The 25,862-nt window shown below is 37.4% G+C and overlaps 3 protein-coding genes and 1 long non-coding RNA gene across 5 annotated transcripts; 2 read left to right on the top strand and 2 right to left on the bottom strand.

The window, feature by feature from the left end:
• Positions 1 to 2,597: 2,597 nt before the first annotated feature.
• On the bottom strand, positions 2,598 to 4,855 carry LOC125203681 (proline-rich receptor-like protein kinase PERK5). Its single transcript, XM_048102089.1, has 5 exons — positions 4,464 to 4,855; positions 4,054 to 4,140; positions 3,905 to 3,975; positions 3,441 to 3,517; positions 2,598 to 3,373 (listed from the first exon to the last, which is right to left on the bottom strand). Exons 1-5 carry the CDS (start codon positions 4,768 to 4,770, stop codon positions 2,848 to 2,850), a joined length of 1,068 nt encoding a protein of 355 aa, XP_047958046.1. The 5' UTR covers positions 4,771 to 4,855; the 3' UTR covers positions 2,598 to 2,847.
• A 1,860-nt stretch (positions 4,856 to 6,715) lies between these two features.
• LOC125219737 lies at positions 6,716 to 7,393 on the bottom strand. Its single transcript, XM_048121787.1, has one exon. It carries the CDS (start codon positions 7,304 to 7,306, stop codon positions 6,845 to 6,847), a length of 462 nt encoding a protein of 153 aa, XP_047977744.1. The 5' UTR covers positions 7,307 to 7,393; the 3' UTR covers positions 6,716 to 6,844.
• A 4,830-nt stretch (positions 7,394 to 12,223) lies between these two features.
• On the top strand, positions 12,224 to 17,491 carry LOC125214112 (ATP-dependent DNA helicase DDM1). Of its 2 annotated transcripts, none has more exons than XM_048115035.1 (16): positions 12,224 to 12,365; positions 12,531 to 12,610; positions 13,013 to 13,261; positions 13,339 to 13,428; positions 13,577 to 13,923; positions 14,017 to 14,206; positions 14,323 to 14,498; positions 14,900 to 14,969; positions 15,051 to 15,240; positions 15,569 to 15,667; positions 15,745 to 15,839; positions 15,936 to 16,055; positions 16,356 to 16,475; positions 16,587 to 16,685; positions 16,801 to 16,908; positions 16,986 to 17,491. In XM_048115035.1, the coding sequence occupies exons 2-16, from the start codon at positions 12,542 to 12,544 to the stop codon at positions 17,220 to 17,222; spliced, it is 2,259 nt and encodes a 752-aa protein (XP_047970992.1). In that variant the 5' UTR covers positions 12,224 to 12,365; positions 12,531 to 12,541; the 3' UTR covers positions 17,223 to 17,491. The 2 variants fall into 2 exon arrangements, with proteins under 2 accessions (XP_047970992.1, XP_047971064.1); XM_048115107.1 differs by having other exon boundaries at positions 12,234 to 12,369.
• A 1,014-nt stretch (positions 17,492 to 18,505) lies between these two features.
• Positions 18,506 to 21,707, top strand: LOC125215064. The gene is made up of 2 exons (XR_007175202.1): positions 18,506 to 18,854; positions 21,188 to 21,707. It is a non-coding gene; the product is annotated as an uncharacterized LOC125215064 (long non-coding RNA).
• Positions 21,708 to 25,862: the final 4,155 nt, after the last annotated feature.

Raw genomic sequence — 25,862 nt, 5'->3', positions numbered from 1 at the left:
ATTTTCCTAAGTTATTTTAATAAAATAAAAAAATATTGAAAGAATTAAACTCTTTTATATAATCTTTTGAAATAAGTAAAATTTAACCTATTACTACATTTTTTATTAACAAACGTTAAAGATAATTATTTCAATTTATATTTTTTGTTAACAAATGTTAAGACAATTATTTCAATTAAATATAGAAGAGAGATAGAGATGGAGTACCGTGAAGGAAATATGTGTGTTGTATTAGAAATAATTTTTCTTTTTATAAAATAAGATCCACTTGTCAAATTATTAGTAGTGTATTAAGAAATATAGCATACAAAGTATGAGGTGATCCCTTCCGATGCACCTCACACCTTGCATACTACATTTTATAATATATCATTAACTAGTTGACAAGACGATAGGATCATCTACTCCATTTCCTGCTACATCAATTATAGATCGATATGTATACATTCTTTAAAAAATACACTAAATCTTACTTGGCATCTTCCACATTAAATTCTGTTAGAGTTTGTATACTAGAAATCACGTTTCGAGTGATTGAATACTGTAAAACTCTTATTTTATTTTCCAAGTAATAAAACAGATTATTTTTGTCATAATGTTGTTATGTTTTACATTTAATGGATGTTAATTGCATGTTTAAATATATAAGTTAACTTAACAAAGTCTAAGTCTTTGTTTTAGTAGACCGGTTGTGGGTGGCGTCCACTTTAAGGTAACACGATCAGTCCTAAACAAAGAAAAAGAAGAATTTCACAACCTAGATGGAATTAGACTATCCATCGTGAAAGGTTGCAATGTGAGTCCGCATATTTCTAAGTCTTACTGAAATAAGATGACATTGGTGTGGTATAGCACTGAACGGATCTAACAGCAAGACTTGTCCTTGGGCTATCTAACAAAGGCGAGGTCTTGATAAATATTTGTTTCTTAATCAATGTAGGTTAGCATTGAGCATACGGTATTGATTATGCATTACTTTGACTTATCAAATGGTGCGGGTTTTTCGTAACCCAATAATCCTGATATATTGGGTAGTAGTGATTAATATCTAGCAGTGCTAGGATTGCTATTATGTTGAATCATGCGCGAGGTGAGTCTCGTTTGATAATGTCCTCAAGGAGCGCGAAACAAGGTTTTATTATTCGGAACCTAGCTAGTTGGAGTTTGATTACTCTATGAATAATTAATAAACGTTTCATGTTAAGTCCACTCTTGGAATTAATAAGAAATTAATTAGTTAAGTCCATAGCAGACATTAATTAATTAATGGACATTATTATCTTAAGCTCGAAAAATGAAATTTAAAACGGAAACCCAGATTACTTATAATTTCGGATTTGGATGGTGAGAGTTCAATATTACTTCTGTAGTGGCTGCTCGTAATATTCCAATTAAAGCTTATATTAAATTGTGGGTTCAATTTAATTAGTAAAAAGTAAATTGGATGAGCTCATATGCAAAACCTTCCACAGATCCCTGTCTGGGCCCAAAAGGAACTTAATATATATAGATGAATAAAGGAGACAGAAATCATAATTTTAATAGCAAAATTTTCGTCCCCCTCTATACTAGAGGAGTTCGAATTTCACTCCAAATTGGAAAATGATTTCTTATGTCTTCTTTATTTTAAGTCCTAGTATTCTGGTGAGATCAGTCCACACTAATATCAGAGTACAGTTCGGGAAGCAGAGAGAAGATCTGTGGTCTAGTATTCAAAGCGTCACGTGGAAAAGCTGCTAGCCATCATCAATTCTTTGGAGAATTAATTAGGTATTATTCCTGCTCCGTAGAAAAGCATGTTTTAGGTTTCAATATTCTTAAAGCATGATTAATTCAAGTTATGAGCATGATACATGTGAGAATTATGCGAATAGATTTTGTCTAAATAATCTGCTAAATAGATCTGATTATTATGTGTTTTATTTGCTCGATTAATAATTAGTATTAAATTATGATAATCAACGCGATTTATGCTTCCGCTGCCAGTTCCTTCAAATTCATCTTGTCCGTGATCCTCACTCAAATGGAGTAGGTGATCCTCTCCGGCATTCAATTAATCACATGAATGGAGATGAAATGAAAATTTGCGATACATGTATTATAGAAATATATGAAGATATATTATCATTAACTGAAGCTTAAGTAATTAAACAAAAGGTAATAGTAATAGACAATTAGACGTGGTCTCTTCTCAAAGACTAAACGATCCATAACCATAAATAATGATTATGAGTACTATTTTAGCGGAAGGGATCATCTACTCCATTTGAGTGAGGATCACGGACAAGATGAATTTAAGCGAGGAAGATGTTGGGGGAAGATGCCAAGTAAGATTTAGTGTATTTTTTAAAGAATGTATACATATCGATTTATAATTGGTGTAGCAGGAAATGGAGTAGATGATCCTCTCGTTCCTTATGCAAAATGCTCTAGTCAAGTATATACACATTTTTGCTACATGTATATAACATGCAAATGAAATGATCCAGTTATTAAAATTGGTTGGATTATCACAATTTCTTCATGAAATAGCTTTAATTGGTATCAGTCACAGCAAAATTACATTCAGTATAGTCAATCAAATATTACATCTCATAATTATCCGAGACTATTTATGTCTCAAGCACGACCACTTGATGAAATTTGAAGGAAAGAGGAGTAAATGGCTGATATTATGTACAATAACTGTTATTCTTGTGATCGGTTTAGTAGGCATTTTCTTTTATGGTTCATAATCCGAATTAAGTTTGCCCCTTTAGCATGGGACGAACATAAAGCACAGAAACTCAACGGGATTCCCTTCTTTAGTTTGTCTGATTCGAGGGGGAAATGCTTGGAGACATAAAATCAATTGCGCTCCATCTCAGAGGAATCGCCGCCGTATTCGCTGCTAGTGAACTCCTCCGAATCCATTACCATCTTCTTGAACTTCATCATGTCCGCATTATACGCGCGTGTGTCGTACGCATCCGACCCCCCATTAGGGTTAAACGTGGTGCTTTGGCCGGGCTTGACACCGTCGTTCAGGTCATCGAGGGACGAGTCTCCCTCAAGGGCCCGCACGATCTGGCTCATCTTAGGGCGCTTTCGCGCGGAATGGCGTATGCTGGCCGCAGCACATGCGGCCATGCGAGAGAGCTCGTCATGGTCGTATCTACCCTCGAGCCCTGGATCCACCACTTCTTCGAAGTTGCCATCTTCGAGCGCCTTGGTGAGAAGAGGCCGAGCCCAATCTACGAGGCTGTCTTCCATCATGTTGGTGAGATCGATGGGTCTCCGGCCCGTGACAATCTCCAACAACATTACTCCGAATGAGAAGACGTCGGATTTCTCTGATAGCTTCCCGCTTGAAGCATATTCCGGCGCAAGGTATCTGAAGTCATGAAAATTTACTGTCATTATCCTTGTGTTTATCAGATTGTGAGAATTAAATATCTCACCCAAATGTTCCCATCACGCGGGTAGAGACATGGGTGTTGTTATCGGTAGTGAGTTTAGCCAAACCGAAATCAGCCACCTGCAAAAATCACAACATCATGAATACTTGCAAAAAGATGATACATAAAGGGTAATTTCTCGATAAAAACACGAACTCTGGTCATATTCTAGTCAATCTCGTAACTTCAAAAATTAGTTGATGAAATAATGAAATTTATATTTACTCACAATTACCACTCGAAGAAGTTCTCAGTGAGATTGTATTTGATATGCCAACAGAGAAATTACATGAACTATGACATATATTCATAAAGAAAATCGACCTTATAATAACTGTGTACGAATTAAAATTTGTTCCGAATGATATTTAAAATTGCGGGAAGAATTAGATTCGACCAAATTTCATGTTCTTTACATGATTTGCCCATATATGTATATATGAGTGTATGATTATGATGATGAGTACCATTGCTTCAAAGTTGTTGTCAATAAGAATGTTTGCAGCTTTGATATCACGATGGATAATCCGCGGGCTACCTACAATCACAATAATACCAAGATCAGTGAATATATGTAGACAATAAAAGATAAATCAAAGAAGAAGAAGAATCACACAATCTTCATGGAGATAAGCAAGCCCCTTAGCCATGCCAACTGCAAGACGAAGCCTTGTTGCCCAATCAAGCCCAGCTCCACCTTTATCTGTAACCACACATACACATATGCATATATTAATATAATTAATGATACAACATCATAGTATAGGCCGTGATCAATTAAGAACTAGAGTATCTTAAAATGAAAACATGAAAAGTTGGCAGCAACAAAACATATTAGTTGGTGGCAGAAACCCTATCCATTGTCAATTGATATTAGTTCGCAGCACGAACTACATCGGTTGGATTAAAAGTCATCAACTGATACATTTTGTGCTATCAAATGATAAGTTCTCAAGATAGTTCTCAATTGACCACAATTTTCAAAGTATATAATGAAAAAGTGGAATATAAAATGCAAGAAAGAACCATGAAGATGAAAGTCGAGCGTCTTATTAGCAACAAACTCGTAGACAAGGAGTTTGTTGCCATTAGCAATACAGTATCCGACGAGAGAGACAAGGTGACGATGGTGGACGCGACTGATGATCTCAACCTCCGCCTGGAATTCTCGCTCGCCTTGCCCGCTCCCGCTCTTGAGGCTCTTCACAGCGACAATCCTCCCATCAGGCAGAACACCCTTGTGAACGAGGCCGTAACCGCCTTGCCCCAACACATTGACCTGAGAGAAGCCATTGGTGGCGTTGGCAAGCTCCTCATAGCTGAACTGGTACATACCTCCCACGTTCTGCGACTGGATCGCACCATGTTGCCCTGAGTTATTATACCCCGAGCCAAATTCACCACTCGTGCCAGGGGCCCACCCGCCTCCCATGAAGCTTCCGGCGGGCGGGTGGAGCTTCATGTTCGGATCCACAGGTTGTTGTTGCCCGCCCCATAGCGACGGATCTTGGTTGTAGTATTGGGCGTTAGGATTTGTTAAATAATCAGATTTCCTTTTTTTCTTCTTACACAAGAGGCAAAAGATGACAGAGAGGAGTGCAATGATTACTCCTACTCCGACTACAACTCCAACGACGATAACTCCATTAATATTCTGAGAGTCGTTGGAAGGTGGCGGAGGAGTTTCGGTTGAACCGGCTGGCCGAGGTCGAGGGAGGTTGGGAGAGAGAGAGGGTGTTTCTGGAGAGACAGGTTTTGAAGGGGAAGAAGGAGTTGCGGGTGTGGAACCGACAGCTCCTTGTGTAGGGGTAGTTTGCGCAGGAGTGGTCGGGGTTGTGGTTGACGGAAGAGACGGTGTTGGAGTGGTGGAGGATGTCGCCGAAGGAGGAGGTTCTGATGCTGGTGTAGATCCGGATTTTGCGGGGGGGAGGGAGGGGAAGGGGGAGGGGAGGAAGAGGCAGGGGGCGGAGGTGAAGATGTTGGTGGTGATGGAGGCGGTGAGGTTGGAGGGGATTGGGTGGGAGAAGGCGGGGGAGGGGTGCCTTGCGGGGGTGATGGTGGAGGCGGCGATGATGTTGGAGGAGAGGGCGGGGGTGGAGTTGATGTTGGGGAGGGCGGAGGCGGCGTTGACGCGGGAGGAGATGGCGGCGGCGTGGAATCTGATGGAGGCGTTGTTGCAGGAGGAGAGGGTGGAGAGTCCGTTGAAGTCGAAGATGATGGGGGAGTAGCACCCGATGATGATGAAGACGACGACGACATAATGATATTTAATTAAGCAACTCCACCTTCATTGATCGTTACAAGAAGATCACATGCATGAATTCGTTGTTTTATGTAAAAACAAAAAATGTATGATTTCTTCAATCTTGATGATGATCATGAAATTGCATGGATTTGAAGTTATGAAATCCCTAATTTCATGGGATGATTGAATTTGAGGGTGCTCTGTCTCTCCCTCTTTTTTTTAATTTTTTAATTTTTGGAAAAGTAGGTTGAACGTCTTCAAAGGTAAGACAAAGGTAAGACAGAGAAGTTATGGCAAATGGTGTTAGTTGCTATCTTACAAGGGGATGCCCTTTTGTTTGCCTTCCTATAAAACAGCCTTTCTCTATCTTTTTTCTCTCTCATTAGCCGAAATGGTAGGAGGTTAATCAATAAGTTGCCTATTTTTCAGTAATTCAAAAATATATCACGGACTTCTCTAGTCAAACTCGATAAATGGTGACATGTATAATAAAATTTACATATAAAAACTCATGTAATGTGATAGTTTGTCAATTTTATTAGTACTTTGCTAGTCCAACAATTAATTTTTAGTAATAGTAGATTGTGAGGTTGAACACTAGTTTAAAAAAAAGTCTTTGTCGATATTGGAAGATAGAGCAGTGTGACAATGATTATCATTAGTAATGAATAATAGACGAAGAACTGTTTGCACTGTCGCACATAACTTAAAAATAGATAACCGGTAAGATGGATCCCCCTCGATCACACCTGAATCGCTCCACCATTAATTCATAAATAAACATGACGAAGAAATGACTACACCAATTGAGCCACATAATATGCAAATGCAGTAATATCTTGATCCAACAAAAGGTAGCAATTCAATCATACTTAAGCCAATAAAATCAATTCAATTAACGATTAAACTCAAAATCAATTCAATTAATGATTAAACTAAATAAGCCAATAAAATAGTACGTAAAATTACCCATGCTTCTTTCACACCTCTCAATTTTCCAACTTTAGGAGAAAGCAAATAGTAATCAACATTATTTACCACAAAATCTCGATGACATACTAACTTTGCATGTAACACAATTTCGGTATAAACATTCATAAACCACAATTGGGAGAAAGAAGAAACATACTTACAAACTTACATGATTTAGTAGTAGTAATTTCTAACCAAAACATTGATCACTAGGAAGCGGGCCGGGAATGGATCCTTGCTCAACGAATTGCAGCCCAAACACAACAACAATAGCCAACAAAGACAGATACGAGAGACCCTCCACAGCCCCCAAGAGGCCAAAAGGCCCGTTGGGAAGGCCCGAGCCCGTCTTCGTCTTGGTGTAGAGCGACCACGCCACAATGCCCACCACCACAAGGTAGCTCACTCCCTCCAGCGCGCCTATAGAGCCCGCCGGCCCCGGCGGAAGCCCGCATCCGGTGGTCTTGAGGGTGTAGAGGGACCAACCGATCACCGGCGTCGCGACTAGTCCGCCCACGATGGCGGCTGCCTCAGCAGCGCCGCTCTCCTTCGCCACGGCCCGCACTTTGAGCACCGGCAGCCGTCTGAGTTTGGTGAATTTACGGCGGCTGATTGGCTGCGGCGGCGATGGCAAGAGCTGTAGCACCGCCATTGTCAGTGGATTTGCTGCTGAGCTTAGCTTTTTCGATTCAATTTTGTAATCGTTGGCTTCGCCTTATCCACTTCGAGAGGAAATGTTGTTAAACCACATAATTTTGGCATTTTATACTTCCATAAAAATCTCACTTTAATTTGGCTCAAATTTTAAGGAGTAGTAGATTGGAATAACCTAGTGAAAATTAAGCCATACTTTTTAATAGTAATTTTATAATAAAAAAGTAAGAAAGTATAAAATTAGTGGAGTGCGAGATCCATTAACAAAAATATCGATAATAGAATACAAATGGAATAATTGTTCGCAAATACGGAAATGATAAATAAAGGCGATTAATGAGATTGATTGTTGCCTAAAAAAATTCCAAGATTCAATTTTTTTAGACAATATGACTAAAAACCATAAAATTTCCTCAAATTATAGCACGGTCCTACAACTTTAAAAATTAGTCGAAAAAAATATTATATTTTGATTTATTTATAATTATTTCATGGCAATAAAGTGTGGTCACTTGCGTGCAATGTATTATTAATATTTTCAGCTAAATGACGTCCTTTTATTCTTGAATAAGAGGCATCCTTAACTCATAGTATAAGATACAATTTTACCAAAAAAAATTTCCAAACATTGAATAATTGCAAATTAATCTAGATTTTAATGGTATTTTTTTTCTTTTAATTTTATAACGTTTTGTGATGTTATTATACCAAACCTTAAAATCAAAATCAACAAGCCAGTATCATGTTTCACACGTAATATAAATGATGTACATTTACATAATTATGAGAGTGGATCAATAAAATAAAAGAAGCCATACTAATATCAATTAAATTGTATCAATTTTCACGAGGGTGGATCACATAAACATATAAAACATGTACTAATATCCAATTTCTTTATACTCTATCCGTCCCATAAAAATATAAGTGGATATAACACAAGAATTAAGACAAAACTAATTAAGTTTAAGTAAGAGAGAGAGAGAGAATAATATGGTAAAGTAGTGGGGGGTGTGATGAGGGACGGATATATATACACTTTACAAGGGGCAAATGCCCCACCTCAAAAAATTTATTTCTGCTATTTTGATCACAATTTTAATTTTTTTTTGAAATACCTTTATAAGTGCCCATTCTCAACCTTAAAATCTCTTTGTATAGAATTTTGCCCCACCTATAAAGAATTTTTGGCTCCGTCCCTGGGTGTGATCAATTGCTAACTATTTAAGTTTCTAACTCTGCTAACCCATCAATACAGTGTATTAAAAATGTCAATACAGTGATATTAAAATGTCAACACATAATATCTACACAGTATATTGAAGTTCAACAAAATTATTTGTTGACATTTTTAATACACTGCATTGATGATTTAATTGAGTTAACAACTTAAAATTTAAATACTCCGTTAGCAATTAATCACACCCCTAAAATAATGTTGATAGATAGTGGGACCTACATTATTAAATTGATATAACTTTCCAAAAATGGAATAAATATATTTTTATGGGACGGACGAAAATGAAAAGTGCACATATTTTTATGGGACGATGGAGTATATAGAAATCCCCACTTCCTTAGGGTATCCACAATGGTGGCCCTCTTGGGCATGCCCAACAAACTTGGCTCTGCCCATGAAAACTTGGCCACCACAATGGTGGCCCTCCGGGCCACCAATTAAAATTATTTTAAACATTTTTTTCCTATATTTTAATTTTTGCTTTCATAAATATTATTTGCATATAATAATTAAAACACATAGAAATAATTAAAATAAAAAAATTATAACAAAATTTTCGCTGTATTATTATAGAAGGAAAAATTATACAACGAAAATTTTCGATACAACGCGAACAACAAAGAGAACCCCTATCACGCTGCGCCCCCTCCTCTACGGTTCTAGACCTCTTCCACCAAATCAGCATGCAGTGTTGAATATGATATTCACTCCGCATATTGGTGAAGCGCTGAATCAAGCATTCATTACTGCGTGGTACACCCATCTGCAGAGGAGGGGTTGCAATATCGTGACTTGTGCTAGCACCATCTTCCGGTGCCCAGCGCTCTGCAACAAAGCCTTCATCCTCTATTATCATATTGTGCAATATGATACACGCAGTCATGATGTCTGCGACATCATTTTCGTGCCATAGTCGAACCGGACACCGTATAATGGCCCATCGCGATTGGAGGACTCCAAAAGCCCGCTCAACATCCTTCCTAGCACCCTCTTGTTTTTTTTGCAAAATAGGTCTGCTTCGGCCCAACTGGTTGTCGGATCGTCTTGACAAACACGGGCCAGCGAGGGTATATTCCATCGACCAAATAGTATGCCCTGTTGTACTGCGTGCCATTGGCCACGAAGCTGATTTGCGGACCCTCACCCCGGGACTCATCATTGAAGAGATGCAATGATTGTAGAACGTTGATGTCGTTGTTCGACCCAGCGACACCAAAATACGCATGTCAGATTCGCAAGCGGTAGTCAACAACGGCTTCAAGGATCATCGTGGGATGTCGCCCTTTGAAACCAGAAGTGAATTGCCCCTTCCAAGCCACCGGACAGCTTCCTCCACTCCTAGTGCATGCAATCGATGCTGCCCATCATGCCCGGAAAATAATGCACAGTCCCGTGCATATTTATTAGTCTCTGGCATTCCTCGGCCGTTGGTTTCCGTAGGTACTCCCCTTTGAAGATTTCTTTGATACCCTTGCAAAACTGCCTCAGCGTCTTAAGGGCAGTCGTTTCGCCCATTTGTAGATATTCGTCGAACATGTCAGCAGGCCCGGCATAGGCAAGCCGCCTAATTGCCATCGTGCACTTCTGATATGTCGACAATCCGGGTTGACCGGTGGCATCACTCTGCAAGGTGAATCACCTGTATCGCTGAGACAAACAATCCGTAATGTGGATGAAGAGTCGTTGCGACATTCTGAATCGCCGACGAAAAATCTTCGGCGAATAACGGGGGTTATCGCCGAAGTAGTCTTCCATCAACCGCTGGTCGGCTCCGGCATGGTCACGGTTGATATACCGGCGACGGTATCTCGACCGAGGGATGGCTGCCGCCGCTGCCAACACTGCCTCCTCCTCGCCTGCTTCAGCTTGCACCGCTGCAACGAGTTCTTCGAACTCCTCATCGATCGCTCGTTGAAAATTTTCATCGTCGGAATCTAGGGCAGGTAATTCGGTCGGTTCGGTTATAACCGAACCGACAACACGGTTAACCGAGATGAACAGTAACCGAAATGGGAGCACCGAAACCGAAACTGAATTGGCATCGGTTCGGTTCGGTTCCTAACCCTAGCAGTTCATAGGAATCGGTCGTTGAACATTTGCGTACGAAAAATTCCCACCATAGCCACCACTTGCGCTACATTGCGTTTTAATATTTTAATTTGTAGAAATAATTATGTATGTACTTTGCATTAGAAATTAAAAAAATAAAAATAGCCTATTCATAATAAGCTTAATCCAACGAAACAAAAAAAAGTTTACAAACTGCTCATTCTAAAAATTAAAATACTATCGAATCCATGTTGCAGCAAATGAAAGAGATCCAGAATGCTTATCAAGGGAAATACTTCCCAGAAGGTATACCCCGATTCTTCCTCATTTCAAAAGTAACAAAATCAATGAAAACTAAATATGTTACTGCCAAATAATACATCGGCACCCCTATTCTTCCTCATTTCATGATTTTTGCTGTGAGGAATAGAGCTGGAAAATCCAAATTCTGATAAACACTTGCTCTTTCAAAAGCAAGTAACATAAACACATGACATTAACATCAAACTGCTCCGTTCATTCATACATTTCTGGAATTTAAGAGCAAATAAGAATAATTTGAGACACCCATCATAGCTAAACTAATATTGATTACTCAAATTTGAGACACTTACAAGAAAGAATAATTGCTTACTCCAAAATGTGCTTATGTATTTGAAACAACTTGTGTATGAACGTGCTACGTCGTTGGGAAGGAGGAGTCGGCGCGGTGGGAAGGAGGAGTCGGTTCTAATCGGTTCTCACCGGTTCTAACCGATCAGTTTCAGAACCGAACCGATAACCGATAGACGCCTTGCTTTTGGAACCGAAACGAACCGATAACACCAATTGTCGGTTATCGGTTAATCGAGAAACACGTTAATCGGTTCGGTCATCGGTTAACCGACTAACCGATGACTGAATTACCTACCCTATCGGAATCCATGTTTGAAAACTAAATTGAAATCAATTGGAAAGAGTGGAGTTTGGTTTGGGGTAAAAAAATGGAGGAGAAATGATGAATATATAAAAAAATTTGAAAAAAAAAAATAGAAAATCGGTGGCTAAGGGCCGCGGCTCTCGGCCCCTTGCAGTGGCAGGCCAAGCCGCGGGCCCAAGAGCTTGCTCGTCCACCCCCCCCCTTCCACCCTGCGGCTCAATAGTGGGGGGCCGCGCACTGCCCAACTCCGGGCCAAGAGCCGCGGCCCTCCCACCGTGGATACTTTTAATATCATGGTACAGGAATAATAGCCAATTTGATAAGTTAAAAACTGTATACAGAAGTGAAAACATGTCATTAATTCGTTTTATAGTTTTTTAATTATATAAAATTGTTATAATTGGCGTTGGGCATCATACATTATCTTTGATGTATAAGATCGATGTCAGAAAATTAATTACATAGAAATAAAAAGCTTTTTATTAAAAAATTAGTACTGTACTTCATTAATTTGACGTGGACATTTGAAAAATAAAAATAAATTGATTATAAAAAGGTGTTTTTTCGAAAAGTCGCGAAGGAGTGGCGTTTTAGAAATAAACCGGAAATTGTAAGGGCAACTTTCCAATTAGGTTATTTTCCCGCCCATCGCGTCTGCAGACAATTGCCAGTCACCTTGAAATAAATAACTGCGCACACAACTTTATTGAATCCAATTTCATTGTTTCTTTTTTGCTTCTCTCCATTCTTTCCGGTCTCTTCCTCCCTTCAAAGAGAGAGAGAGATCGACAGAGAGAGTGTCAGAGAGAGAAGCGAATTTTGAAATTGATTGACAGTCATTTCCATATTGTGAGTAAGCAACTGCAATGTTTGTGTAGGGTTTTTGTTAATATTTGGGGATTTTATTTGTGTTTTTTTCAAATGTTGTGCAATATGAAGTTTGAAAAGGGGCTTTTCTTTTGCCTTATGATTTTTACACTTTCTTACTTGATATTGTTGTTTTCTATGGCTTAGGATTGTGAGAAATGGCGGCCGAGGACGAAGTGAAGAGCGAGACTGCTGCAGATTCTCCAACCTCTGTTCTCGAAGACGAGGTATTGTCATCCACATTTCGGCCTCTGTTGGTGAAATATGCTTTAGATTTGTTTTTTTACTGATTTTTGTTTCGTTGAGCTGATTTTTGACGTTGTGTTTTGGTTTGTTGGGATGGAAATACGATGCTACCTTAGGGTGATGTGTTTCAAAATGTTCTTCTAGCTAGCTCAACTCCATTTCCCCTTTTGCACCTAGTTAGCCTATTTTGATCATAGAATGTAGGAAAATTGATTTATGCTATTACTTGCTTTTGCTGCTTAAACTGGTTGCATTATGTGGAGTTATTTATTCTTTCGTTCATCACGTATTAGAATCCCTTAAACTTGTGGTTGCCAATAATTGGGCTTATACTTTTCTGATTAACCCTGACACTGATTCTTTTATCTTATTTTAATTTAAAGGATTGCAAAGAGAATTCAGGTGTTAAAGGGGAGGTGGACGATGTCAAGGAAGGATGTCATCCACTTATTTCAAAAGCCATGGTGGAGGAAGAGGAAAAGCTGTTGGAAGAGCGGCTGAAAGAAGAAGAGCAGAAGCCTATAGAAGGAGCTAGTCTAAATGACACACAGTTTACGAAATTGGATGAGCTTTTGACTCAGACCCAGCTTTACTCGGAGTTTCTACTGGAGAAAATGGATGATATTACAAAGGTTTCCTTCTCGTGCTGATTTTTTTTTTGATTTGTTAAGGTACCTGCGCTAACATAGTTTGTATTGCAATATGTTAGAATGGGCTGGAGGATGATGAGAAAACTGTTGTCAAAGGAGGAACGAGAGGCCGTGGTTCTAAAAGAAAGGCTGGTGCAAATTATAACAATGTACTAGATTTCCCCACCATACTCTGGAGTTCTTCAGTCTTACGTCTATTTAAATTGTCATATTTTATTCATATGTAATTGGTCTTGCTATTGATTTTGTCACTTACAAGCCACATCCTAATGCAAAACAACTCCTGTAATTTTGTAGAGGAAAGCAAAGAGAGCAGTTGCAGCTATGCTTACAAGAGGTAAAGATGGTTGTTCTGCTGAAGATTCGACCCTCACAGATGCAGAGAGAGATGAGAAAGAGCAGGCAGAATTGGTACCTTTATTGACTGGTGGAAAGTTGAAAACGTATCAACTTAAAGGTGTAAAATGGATGATCTCATTGTGGCAAAATGGATTAAATGGGATCCTCGCAGATCAAATGGGTCTCGGTAAAACAATTCAAACCCTTGCGTTTCTTGGTCACCTCAAAGGGAATGGATTGCATGGTCCTTACTTGATTATTGCTCCTCTCTCAACTCTATCAAATTGGTTGAATGAGATCGAGAGGTATGTGGTTATTCCTCCTACATTTGATGATTGAATATTCTTATTTTTTCTCATGATGTTAACGTAATATACATGACTTGTTGAATCTGTTAGGTTTCTACCCTCAGTGAATGCAATCATTTACCATGGTGATAAGAATGAGAGAGATGAAATTGTAAGGAAGCATATGCCTAGAACTATGGGTCCCAAGTTCCCAATTGTCATTACCTCTTATGAAATTGTAATGTTTGATGCAAGACGAGTACTGAGACATTACAGCTGGAAATACATTGTTGTTGATGAGGTAGATGCCATTTCTGTGACGTTATTTTGTTTTTTTAAACTAGGAGTTGGTCCTTGAAGTTTTAAATTATTGATGTGTTGCATGATTTTTTCTGAGATATATTTTGATTCTTGAAGGGACATAGGTTGAAAAACTCAAAGTGTAAGTTACTGAGGGAATTGAAACTTTTGCCTGTTGAGAATAAGCTTCTTTTGACTGGCACACCACTGCAAAACAACTTGGCGGAGCTCTGGTCGCTGTTGAATTTTATTCTTCCTGATATATTTTCATCCCATGAGGAGTTTGAATCATGGTATGTAACTTCATGTTAGCTGGTAGTTGTTGATTAATAATAACATTACTTGAATATCTTTTCTATGAAGATAAAACTATTTTTGCAGTTGACCTCATCTTTCTGTGTTAAGAACTTAGAAATAGGGTCAAATATTAAGGGGTGATGGCAATTTGAATTTTGACAATGCTCATTTCTCTTAAAAAAAATTTTATGCTTTAAACCCTGTTGTTAAATGGCGATTACTCGCTGTTCACCAAGACACCACGAGTGTCCGACAATTGCCTTATTAGGTGTCCACAAAGGTCAACCTTTTTTTTATTTTGAACACCCCTTGTTATAATATTCTCTCACCAATCACTTTTGACTAATCACAAAAATTTCATTCTTTCTTTATGTCTTACTTGTTATGTGTGTCCCAGGTTTGACTTCTCAGGGAGGTGCACCAGTGAAGCTATCAAGGAAGAGATGGAAGAGAAAAGAAGGGCTCAGGTATGCTTTAAATGAGTACTACCTCAGACGATTTCCTATTTGATCCTTATTTTTTTAATTTGCCAATTCATATATCTGCAGGTAGTGGCCAAACTCCATGCTATTTTGCGTCCATTTCTGCTTCGCAGAATGAAGTCTGATGTTGAGCTAATGCTCCCTCGGAAGAAAGAAATTCTCTTGTATGCAACAATGACTGATTATCAGAAGACCTTCCAAGATCATCTTGTTAACAAAACACTGGAGGGTCACCTCTTAGAGAAATCATTTAATGGTAAAATTACATTCCATCTGACTCATAGCAGGTTTTGAAAAACATAGATGGCAGTGCATCTTGATGTGCATATATACACATTTTGTGGTTTGTGTGGGGTAACATTGTCTCTTGTTTGGTTTAAAGAGTAAACTGAAGTAGGATTTCTTCTTATTTCTATGCCGTTTTATACATCTATGTTTCTTTGCACTATGTTTACTTGAACAGAGTCTAGATATTTTGATATGTGTTTCCTATTCTTGCATGATTTTACTTGCTAATAATTTTGAATCTAGTGATAGTTTCTGTCAAAGTGGTAGCAACCTGCTCACTTTGTTAGCATTTGCAGCTACATATGGTTTCAAAGGAAAGCTCAATAATCTGATGATTCAACTGAGGAAGAACTGCAACCACCCTGACCTTTTGGAGTCCACCTTTGATGGTTCCTGTATGTTTTCTTCCACCTAAAATTTCTTGTCATATCAATTATAAATGATCTTCACCTTTCAGTATCCCGTTTGGCAGATCTTTACCCCCCTGTGGAACAGATTGTGGAGCAGTGTGGAAAATTTAAATTATTGGATAGACTGTTGGCTAAGCTCTTTGCTCAAAAGCACAAAGTATGTCAGAGCTTGTTCTTTGTATGAATTGAAGTCTTTGTGAAGATATGTGTATAATATAATTGTTTTTTCATTCAACTTTCTTTGTGCTTTTAGGTTTTGATATTCTCACAGTGGACCAAGATCTTAGACATAATGGATTACTATTTTAGTGAAAGGGGATTTCAAGTTTGCAGGATTGATGGTAATGTTAAATTATCAGAACGAAAACGACAGGTACAGCTATGAATAAGAGAAACATATATTTTTTGGTGTTCCATCTTTTTCTTGTTATACAATTGCTGTCCATGTCCTTTAACAATTTAGTTTTATGTTTCATTTGCTGCTGCTTGCTTCCACTATTTACTTAAATGTTGATGGTTAACATGTTAATCAATTTTAAACAAATTTAGAAGAGTATCAACTAATAGACGAAAAGAACATTGACGGAGCTCATGTTTTCAGTATTAGCTGGTCATTTATCGACTTGAGTTTGCAATTAACCTGGCTTTGATATTTTTGGTGAATCACTAACAGATTCAGGAATTCAATGACGTGGATAGTGACTATAGAATCTTTCTCCTCAGTACCCGAGCTGGTGGGTTGGGGATTAATCTTACAGCAGCTGACACCTGCATCTTATACGATAGTGATTGGGTATCATCTTGTACTCTAGTTTTCATCTCCCACTCACTCATGCCTGACCTGATGCTGTTATGCAAAATTTCTTTCTGAGGATTGATTGAGTGAGTTTCAATTGATTTGCAGAATCCTCAGGCAGATTTACAGGCCATGGATCGGTGTCACAGAATTGGTCAAACAAAACCTGTTCACGTTTACAGGCTAGCGACTGCCCAATCTATCGAGGTGCCTTAGATACTCACTCTAGCTCTCACGCCTCCCTTTACATACCCCCTCCCCACATTGGCAATATGCCCCCTTTTCTATTATCTATAATGCAAACATAAATTTATTGTTTCAGGGTCGGATTCTGAAAAGAGCTTTTAGCAAATTGAGGCTTGAACATGTGGTGATTGGCAAGGGACAGTTTAAACAAGAGAGATCTAAGGATGGGTCAGAAACTATTAAGGTTGGTGCTATATATGCAATGATCTTTTTGTTGGTAGCCATAGCATATAGTTAGGGTTTTAATAATTTCTGTTGTAGGAAGAGGAATTGCTAGACCTTCTTCGTGAGGTGGAGGATGAAGAGGACCGATGGATTCAGACTGACATCAGCGACGAAGATCTGGACAAGGTTCTGGACCGTAGTGATCTGGTTGCTGGGCCGTCTGAGGAAGAGGAGGGTGATGCAAAACAAAACGTTTATCCTCTTAAAGGACCTGGTTGGGAGGTGATACTCCCTACTGCAACCGGAGGAATGCTCTCTACTCTCAACAGCTGACCCAACTCTGTCTCACTCATTTTGGAGGATCAACCAGATCCTGCTCTGCTCCTATGCCTTAATTTCTTGAAGGGATTGATTTCCTCTCATTTTTTGTCATTATTTGGAGAGGAAAGCATTCTCTACTTGATTGTTTTTTGTAAACCAGGATCTATTTAGGACTAAAATCCCAGTTAAAATGGCTTTGTAATGGTGATTATAGCTATTTTCTGTGACTTGAATTTTCCTGGTATTTCATGCTGGAGCAGTTTTATACTGTGATTTTTTAATGACATGTGATAGGAGGACAACAAAATCACACTATCTTGAAGTGATCGACTCCAGTAGGGTGTCCACTATAGTTGGTCGGCTAAGCTACAAAACTTGGCCGGGCCACCAAAAAATTTGATTCCCACTATGGTGGACATGCCCAAGCCATACAATAATTTAATTTTTTTATTTTGTTTATATTTTAATTAAGAAAATGGGAAAAATTAGGTATACTTATAGAATTTGTGTAGGAATGGGATAAAAAATGGGTATATTTATAAAATTAAGGAAAAAAAATTAAAAATAGGGAGAGCCGTGGCTCGTGGCCGCTGCAATAGGGGAGCTGCGGCCCTGCCCAAGAGCTGGGCCATGCAAGTGGTGCTCTCGTGGGCACCCCCCCGCCACCAACGCACATGTTTGTCATTATAGGGAGCCGCGGCTAGGCCACGAAAGAGCTACGGGCCGCGCCTCTCCTATAGTGGGCCCATGTTTGTCACTATAGGGAGTCGCGGCTGGGCCACGAAAGAGCCACGAGCCGCGCCTCTTCCATAGTGGATGATGTTCTTAGGAATCAGGATTAATTGTATTTGTTTGGTTTATGAGATTGAGTAATCCTAAGATATTAGTCTTAAAAATTACTCCCTTCGTCTCGCTTTAGCAGTCCCATTGACTTTTCTGTCTTCTTTTTGTAAAAATAATAAAAAATAGTTAAAGAGGTGAAATGGTAAATTAAGAGAGAGAATAATATAGAGAATAGTCTTATCTACATTATTGCGTCTCTTACTTTATCATTTCTCCACTTTAACTATTTATTATTATTTTTACAAAAAGATAATAAAAAAGTTAATGAGATTGCTAAAACGAGACGGAGGAAGTATTATGTAATAATTAATTATAATTATTTTTAATAAAATAATCTCACGACTTAATTATAATCGTATGAATTATAATAAGTAATGATTACTCAATACACCATTGCTTTACAAAATATGTATTATACTGTTATGCTTAAAAAAAACAAAAATTTGTTGGTCTCTAAAATTAGTACTCCATTTGATTTTACATGCTTTCGTAGACTTTACTCACTAGTCTTTTGCAAATCATATACCTTCCGCCAAACCCTAATTTTAATGAAGATTCAATGCTGAATGAATCTGCAAAAAATTGAAATTGGAGTACTTATTGGGTGGCATCATAAGTTTGATTTGCAGAATTCCCTGCAGTTTTGATTCAATCTGGTTCAGTTACATTCTGAGGTGATAACTGCAATTCGATGATAACTCGCTCGAAACTCGTTGAGCAACTCAGAGATTACCAGGTCCGATCCCAGCACAAGTGCCCCCCTCTCGCCGTCTTCTCTCCAAAACCCCTTCTTTCAACCTGGTAGGTTACTCTTTCTTCCCGGAATTCAGCTTTCTTTCGAATTATTGCTTTCTCTCGCGGATTAAACTTGTGTGTGTTTCGCATAATTGCTTTACAGTTATGTAGCACCAGCAGGATGAAGCTAATTTTTATAGATCAATATAAATTTAATATTTGAATCGGGCAATATGTTGCTGATGAGCTTTTTCATATCTATTTCACATTGATAGGTACTCTGTTCCCCTTTGTTATTGTTTATTTTGTGTGCAACCTAGAGTATCTTACCCAGCATGAGCTAGCCTAGTGGATGGATCAGATAATTCAGTAGAAAATTGCAACTCAGAGTTCAGACTTCAAAATTGGTAGATGTGTGGGAAAAGGTTGAAAATGTTAGCCTGTCTATCTAAGAAGAAACAGAGGAGCTAATTAAAATAACCAGCTCACTATATATGGAAAGTTGGCTGAAAAATTTACACCCAATCTTAGTTCCGATTTTGCTCAGCTGTCTTGCTTTCTTACTGCTTTGTGGTCGATGCAACAATATAAGACATGTGCATAACATTTCAATAGTTAGGTTTCTGAATGTTGTAAGTAACTTGTAACTTGGTGAGGATGCTTTTAGAAAAATATGTGCACATCTATACTTACACTCGATATAAAAATGTGTCTGTTGAAAACATTATTAGGGTGCATGTAAATACTTTCATTACTTTAATAGAATCAACAGGAAAAACATAAGTATACAATTTGTAGAATCAATTATAGTTTTTTGTATATAGGCGTTTATAAGGCATCAAACTTTCTATGATTTAGCTTGGCCCGTGGATAAGTGCACAGGCTGAAAATTTGAAGATTATAATGACAACATTGATGGCCTCTCTAATAGTATAATTATGCTGCAATGAACTCAAAAAATTTAGTGTTTACCAAATTTGATCACACTAAGATAAAGAAGGCCACTGATTGTGAAGGGGTTGTGATGATGACCAGAGAAGGCTCTGTTCCAGATAACTAGGTTTCTTCATTTATTTGTAATCTGGTTGGTTTTTGAAACAGTTAGTCATAGTAGACCCTATTGGAAGAATTATTCTTGGACAAAAAAAAAATGTTTCTTTGACAACTTTTGGTTGCTTATGATTTTGTTGGTGCTTTAGAATATTGCATCCCTTTCTGTACTATTTTTTTATTCCAATTGTATCTGGATGACGTGTTGTATAGTTGACAAATGACAAGTCACAAGTGGTAAGCGAACTGCACACCAGAAGTTAACATTTTACGAGGACAGAAAGCAAACATATTATTCAACAATGATTTGAATATAAAAATTTAATAGGTAAAGAAACAAGTCAAAAAAAGACCTTGTCATATGAGTTTTCTCAAAACCGTGTGTATTCGATGTTGATTTCCGTAGAACTCTCTACCTCTTAGTGAATGCATGTAAATAAAAACAATGTCATTTTGGTCGGCTAGCTCATTGTAGTCTTTGTTCATAGACTTTACATTATATTTTCATTTATTTCTTCACTTTTGGAGAAATTTTATTCCCACTTGATGTAGCAATAGACATGAATTTGGGGAACATTATTGCCTAAGATGTGAAAAAGGGTGTATTTCCTTATAGCAACCATTTCTACAACCTATTAGTTTATTATACTACTAAGCAGTTCCTTCGTTAGTGACGTTTGTTTTTATCTTTACATCCTTAATTTGATGGAGGTCATGAGTTCAATACTCGCTTTTACTCTCATCTCAAATTGACTTTATATGAGATTTGAAGAAGTGCACCTCGACATGATATTATAATGTAATTTAAATTGAACTACACAGATAGGAATGAACAATATTATATCCTCCATCTAGGCTTAGTGAAGTGCATCAGTCTGCTTTGATCATGTCATATCAAGAGGTCCGGCTTCTTATCTTTCACTCACCTAGACAATAGTATATCTTTGGAAATTAGGTCAATTTAGAATGAGAAGAAAATTACTTTAGAGCCTATTTTGGGTATAATACTGATATGTCAGATTATAGGCATAGTGGCAGGTGAATATATGCTCCCATGTTTGAAAGCATCAAATTAAGAAACTAGTACTAAGAAAATAGCCATGTTTATATCATTTCATTTAGTGCTTTTTGGCCCCAATTTTTGTACCTTAAGACTCAAGTTTCTTGAACATAAGAATATACACACTACAACCCAATGGGCACCCACCAAAGACACATCCAAAACTATCCTTTTCCATTCATAAATGTAAGAAATAATATGATTCTGTCTCTTTTTCTCTCATTTATTTGACATTGCCATGTCTAAAATCTCTTCAGATTCTTCTCTAATTCAATTTTTCTTTATGCAGGAGTGATGTTGTACTTGCTGCTTTTTGGGCCTTTATATTTATCGCCCTCCTGTTTTCATCATATATCACCCTTTACCTAAAACATTACTGGGTTTCCTCCATTATACTATGCCTCGGCATCCTTGTTCCGATACGTTTGAGAATTCTGCGGCAGTCGCTTGCTAGAAAAAGGGACAGAAGAATGATGCTACCTCTATCCATGTGAGTATCCTCAAATTCATTGAAGCATTCGAAAAAGTTCGCCTCCAGTCGAATGGGGTTTTCAGTTGCATCGTAGGAGGCTACCTGTTGTAACAAATATTGGATGCCTCTCTTCTGACCCTTTTGAGTGATCGAGAATTTGCAGGAGTAATGAAATAACTATAGCAAAAGTTCGATTCTTGACTTCAAATTTTGCAGCTTTTTTAAATTGTAAATGTCTTTGAGGCGTGACTTTGGCCATCCATTTGAGTTAAATAGATGTTATTACTTTAAAAAAATTCTCTAGCGTTAATGGATGATCTGGCACTTTATCTTCAAAGGAATGGCTTCAGATTGCACCAAAAATTTGTTATGTGTCATTTAAAAAGGCTATTATTAAATGGATCAATTCCTTGTAAAGAAAAGAGTTTTTTATTTTGGCAAAAAGAGAAGTTAATTACTGTCCATAAAATGTTGTCATGTTTGACTAAACACGAGTTTTAAAAAATGTGAAGAAAAGTGAATGAAAAAAGTTTTGTAGAATGTAGGCCTCACATTTATGGAATACTAGTTTATAATAGAATGTAGGTGTGATAATTTAGTGGAAAGTGTGATTCATTTACAAAAATAGAAAAAAAAAACAAAATGAACAATATTTCACGGACGACCCAAAATGGTAAATCTGGAAAATATTTTACAGACTGAGGAAGTATTTGAGAAAAGACAAATCTAAAATGAAAAGTTGATCATATGAGATTGACTCGAATTATTTTAACACGAGAAATACCCGCAAGTGTACGGGGCTATCGTAGTAAAGGCAAGTCAAGAGTATCGTATCCACAGAGACTAATTAAGGGCTTAAGTACCTCAAATCAAGATCATTCGCTATTTAGACAACCGAAGATTGGGTTTTTGTATCTAAATTCTAGGAACAATGACTCAAAACAAAGTAAATAAAATGAAGATGAGTGAATTGAAGAGAAAGTGGAGAAAGAGTAGAGCTTTGGGATCCAACTAAAATGTTATAGTCTTGATTAATCTCACTAAACCTCTAAATCAATCTTCAAGCTATGCCGACTGGGGTCTCAAGAGTTACTAAGCTATCACGAAGGTAAGATCATGCCTTCTCTCGAATGCACATGACCTGTAGGTTGCATGCTAGGCCCAAAGTCTCCTTATAGTGTAAGCACACAACTCCAAAAGGCTCCTAAGATTTATATCCTCACACAAAACCTCACTCCTCTCGGATGATATTAATTAAGGTGTTGTCCACTCCCAAATCACACATTTGTTAATCAACTCTCGTATATTTTAACAATGTAAAGATGCATTCAAACGGGTAGCTAATCCAATGAATGTAAAGGCGCGGGAATGACAAAATAACTACATGAGCCAAGCATAACATTAAAAGATCGATTCACCTATTTGTGTCTCTAGGATTATTAGGAAAGTCGCGATTCTAGAATAAGCCCTCTTTCGAGTGCACCTACCCTATAGATTAGATTCTAACTATCAAAGTCTCCTTCCAATAGATTAGATTCCAACTCCTTAAGTTCCTAAGACTCAAGCCCTCACATAGGGTCCCCTCTCTCGAGTGTAGATAAACCTATGTGTTGTACTCGTTCCTTTTACCACATAAAACTAGCTATCTCTCGATTAATCTAGTTAAACGGACATAGTTCTAATGTTGGCCAAACAAAAGAACAATAAAAGCACAAGAACAAGCAAAATAATCACAAGAGCTAGGCGAAGGTTCAATTCAATTAAATCAAAACATATTCAAAGTAATCTTCACCCAAAGCTCCACAAATGTATCTAGCTACTCATGTTTAACAAGATTTCAACAAAATAATTGGTAGAAAACATGGAAAACACAAGTCAATTGATACTAAATGTCCCGGAGATGAATTGGGGGTTGAGAATCCTTCGTCTTGATGGTTGAACTCTTCTCAATCGCCCTCCTCTTGTTCTTGGATGAAAATTGGTGTATATGGATGTTTGGAGGCGGAAGAATGGCGAAGGAGGCGGATGGGACCCTCCCCCGTGAACCCTAGGCGTTGCACATATATATAAAGCAAAACACCCGCCCGGGCGCCGTGCCCGGGCGTTTTCTTCTCAAAACCGGGCGTTTAGTCTGTCCCCGGGCGTTTTCTTCTCAAAACCGGGCGTTTAGTCTGTCCCCGGGCGTTTTCTTCTCAAACCGGGCGTTTTCTTCCCAAACCGGGCGTTTTCACTGGACTGGGCAGTGTTCGTCTAATGGCCATAACTTCTTCTACGGGACTCCGATTGAGGCGTGCAAAATACCCACGTGAAGCTCTTTCGAAGACGAAGAGAATGGTATGAATTAGAGGCTGATTGGACTTCGAAATCTCCAGAAAAACTGCCTCGAACTAAGGCTATTGCACATCCACTTGTTTTGCATATTTTTCTACACATTCTTCACAAAATAGTCAAATACCAAAATTATAGAGAAGTAATCATAATCATATCCGATAATAGACGAAATGTGATCAAAACCATGCAAGATTACTCTCTAAAACCAAGCAAAATCCGAGTATGTCAGAGATGGGATAGAAGGTATCCAAAGTATATCAAATTTCTGGTAAAATATTTTTTTTTATAAAATGACAATTTTATTGTCTTTTAAAAATTGTAACTTTGGGGACGTCAAGAATTTTAATGTGAAATGGGTAACAAGAGAATTAAAAAAAGTGATTGAAATATTATTAAGGGAGAATATGATTCAACTCGAACCAAAAGTGGAAGATGACTAATTTTATAGGACGAACCAAATTGGAAGATGACTAATTTTGTAGGACGAACCAAATTGGAAAAGAATATATTTTTTTTGTGATAGAGAGCGTATATGTCTTATCCTTGACTAATTTTGTGGGACGAACCAAAATGAAAAAGAATATTACTCCCTCTGTCCGCCAATAGGAGTCTCATTCCTTGGCGGCACGAGTTTTAAGAAATATTAAGAAAAATGTGTGGAAAAAAGTTAGTGGAATAAGAGTCTCACTTGTATATATTAGTTTTGAATGAAATGAGTGGAATAAGTTAGTGGAATGTGAGACACTATTACCATTTATGGTAAAAGTGAACCGATACTATTTGCGGACAGACTAAAATGAAAAAAATGAGACTCCTATTCGCGGATAGAGGGAACATCATTTTTTTGATTGAGTGCATATATATGTCTCATCCATCTGTCCACGATTAATTGACATAACTTTCATTTTTTGTCTATCCACGATCAAATGACAAAACTTTTTTTTTTCATCTGTCCATAATTAATTAATTCACATTTAATTATAAAATTAATATATAAAAATAAGACTCACATTCCATTAATTTTCACCTACTTTCTATTACTATATTTTTTAAAACTTGATCCGAATTTAGCAAATAGTAATCATGAATGGATAGAACATGCCTTTTGACATGAGTAGTATATATGAGTAGTATATATTTTGTGAAAACGCAGATTTTATTGGTCATGAATGGATTATTTAAAGATTGAATTTAAGAATACTATATACTTTAATTAGTTACTCCATAATAGATAGAGATCAATACTTTAATTTTAGGGAAATTGGTCTCTAAAATCATGAACTTTACCTAAAATTTGGTATTTCCCATGAACTTTGAAATTGGTATATAATATCACGAACTTTGCATTTTGTTTGGTATTTCCCAAACTCACTCAAATAAGATATTTTCATCAAAATCTTATTTAACATAGACCATCGTGATATGTTTTATAATATTTGAAACCACTTTTTAAGTTCATAGCATGTAGCATAAAAAGTCACGTTGAAAACCACGTTGATTTAATTGTGTCAAGTATGATAAAAGCCTCATAAGTTAGTCAAATATAGTAATATACATGGCGTGGGAAATACCAAACAAAATGCAAAGTTCGTGATATTATATACCAATTTCAAAGTTTATGGAAAATACTAAATTTTGGGCAAAGTTCATAGTTTTAGAGACCAATTTCCCTTAATTTTAATATGAATACCATCTAGAGATAGTATATAGAATGAGTACATGGTGCTATCAATTCAAATGTCTCAACTAGAAAAGTGGGAGTGGAAATAGTGGATGGGCCACAAGCCACGTGGCAAAGCCACCGTGCGATTCCGTCGTGGCTGAAAACATGTCAGCGCGTCCATTTCTCCTTCATTAAGCGCTTCCACCAAACTAACCTAGCTTTTTTTATTGTGCACTTTTTCTAAATATCTCTCCAAAATATTTTTAAATTACCTCTCAACTAATTAAATCGATTAGTACTTCTAATATTTATGTCAACCAAACACATCATTTCTGGCCTAATTTGTGCGACCATTTACATTAGTTATGTGCATCCACTACAGCATAAATGCTTTCTTAAAAAAAAAACCACGATAAATATTAACTAAATTCACTTAAATAGCTAAATAAAGGTAATTAGCTAATTTTTCACCTTCTACATTGGCTTAATGTAATTAAT

This window comes from Salvia hispanica, chromosome 1 (assembly GCF_023119035.1).
Source record: "Salvia hispanica cultivar TCC Black 2014 chromosome 1, UniMelb_Shisp_WGS_1.0, whole genome shotgun sequence".
In the NCBI taxonomy this organism is placed as follows: domain Eukaryota; kingdom Viridiplantae; phylum Streptophyta; class Magnoliopsida; order Lamiales; family Lamiaceae; genus Salvia; species Salvia hispanica.
Note: the sequence above shows the minus strand (reverse complement) of the source record. Positions and strands in the feature narration are given on the sequence as shown.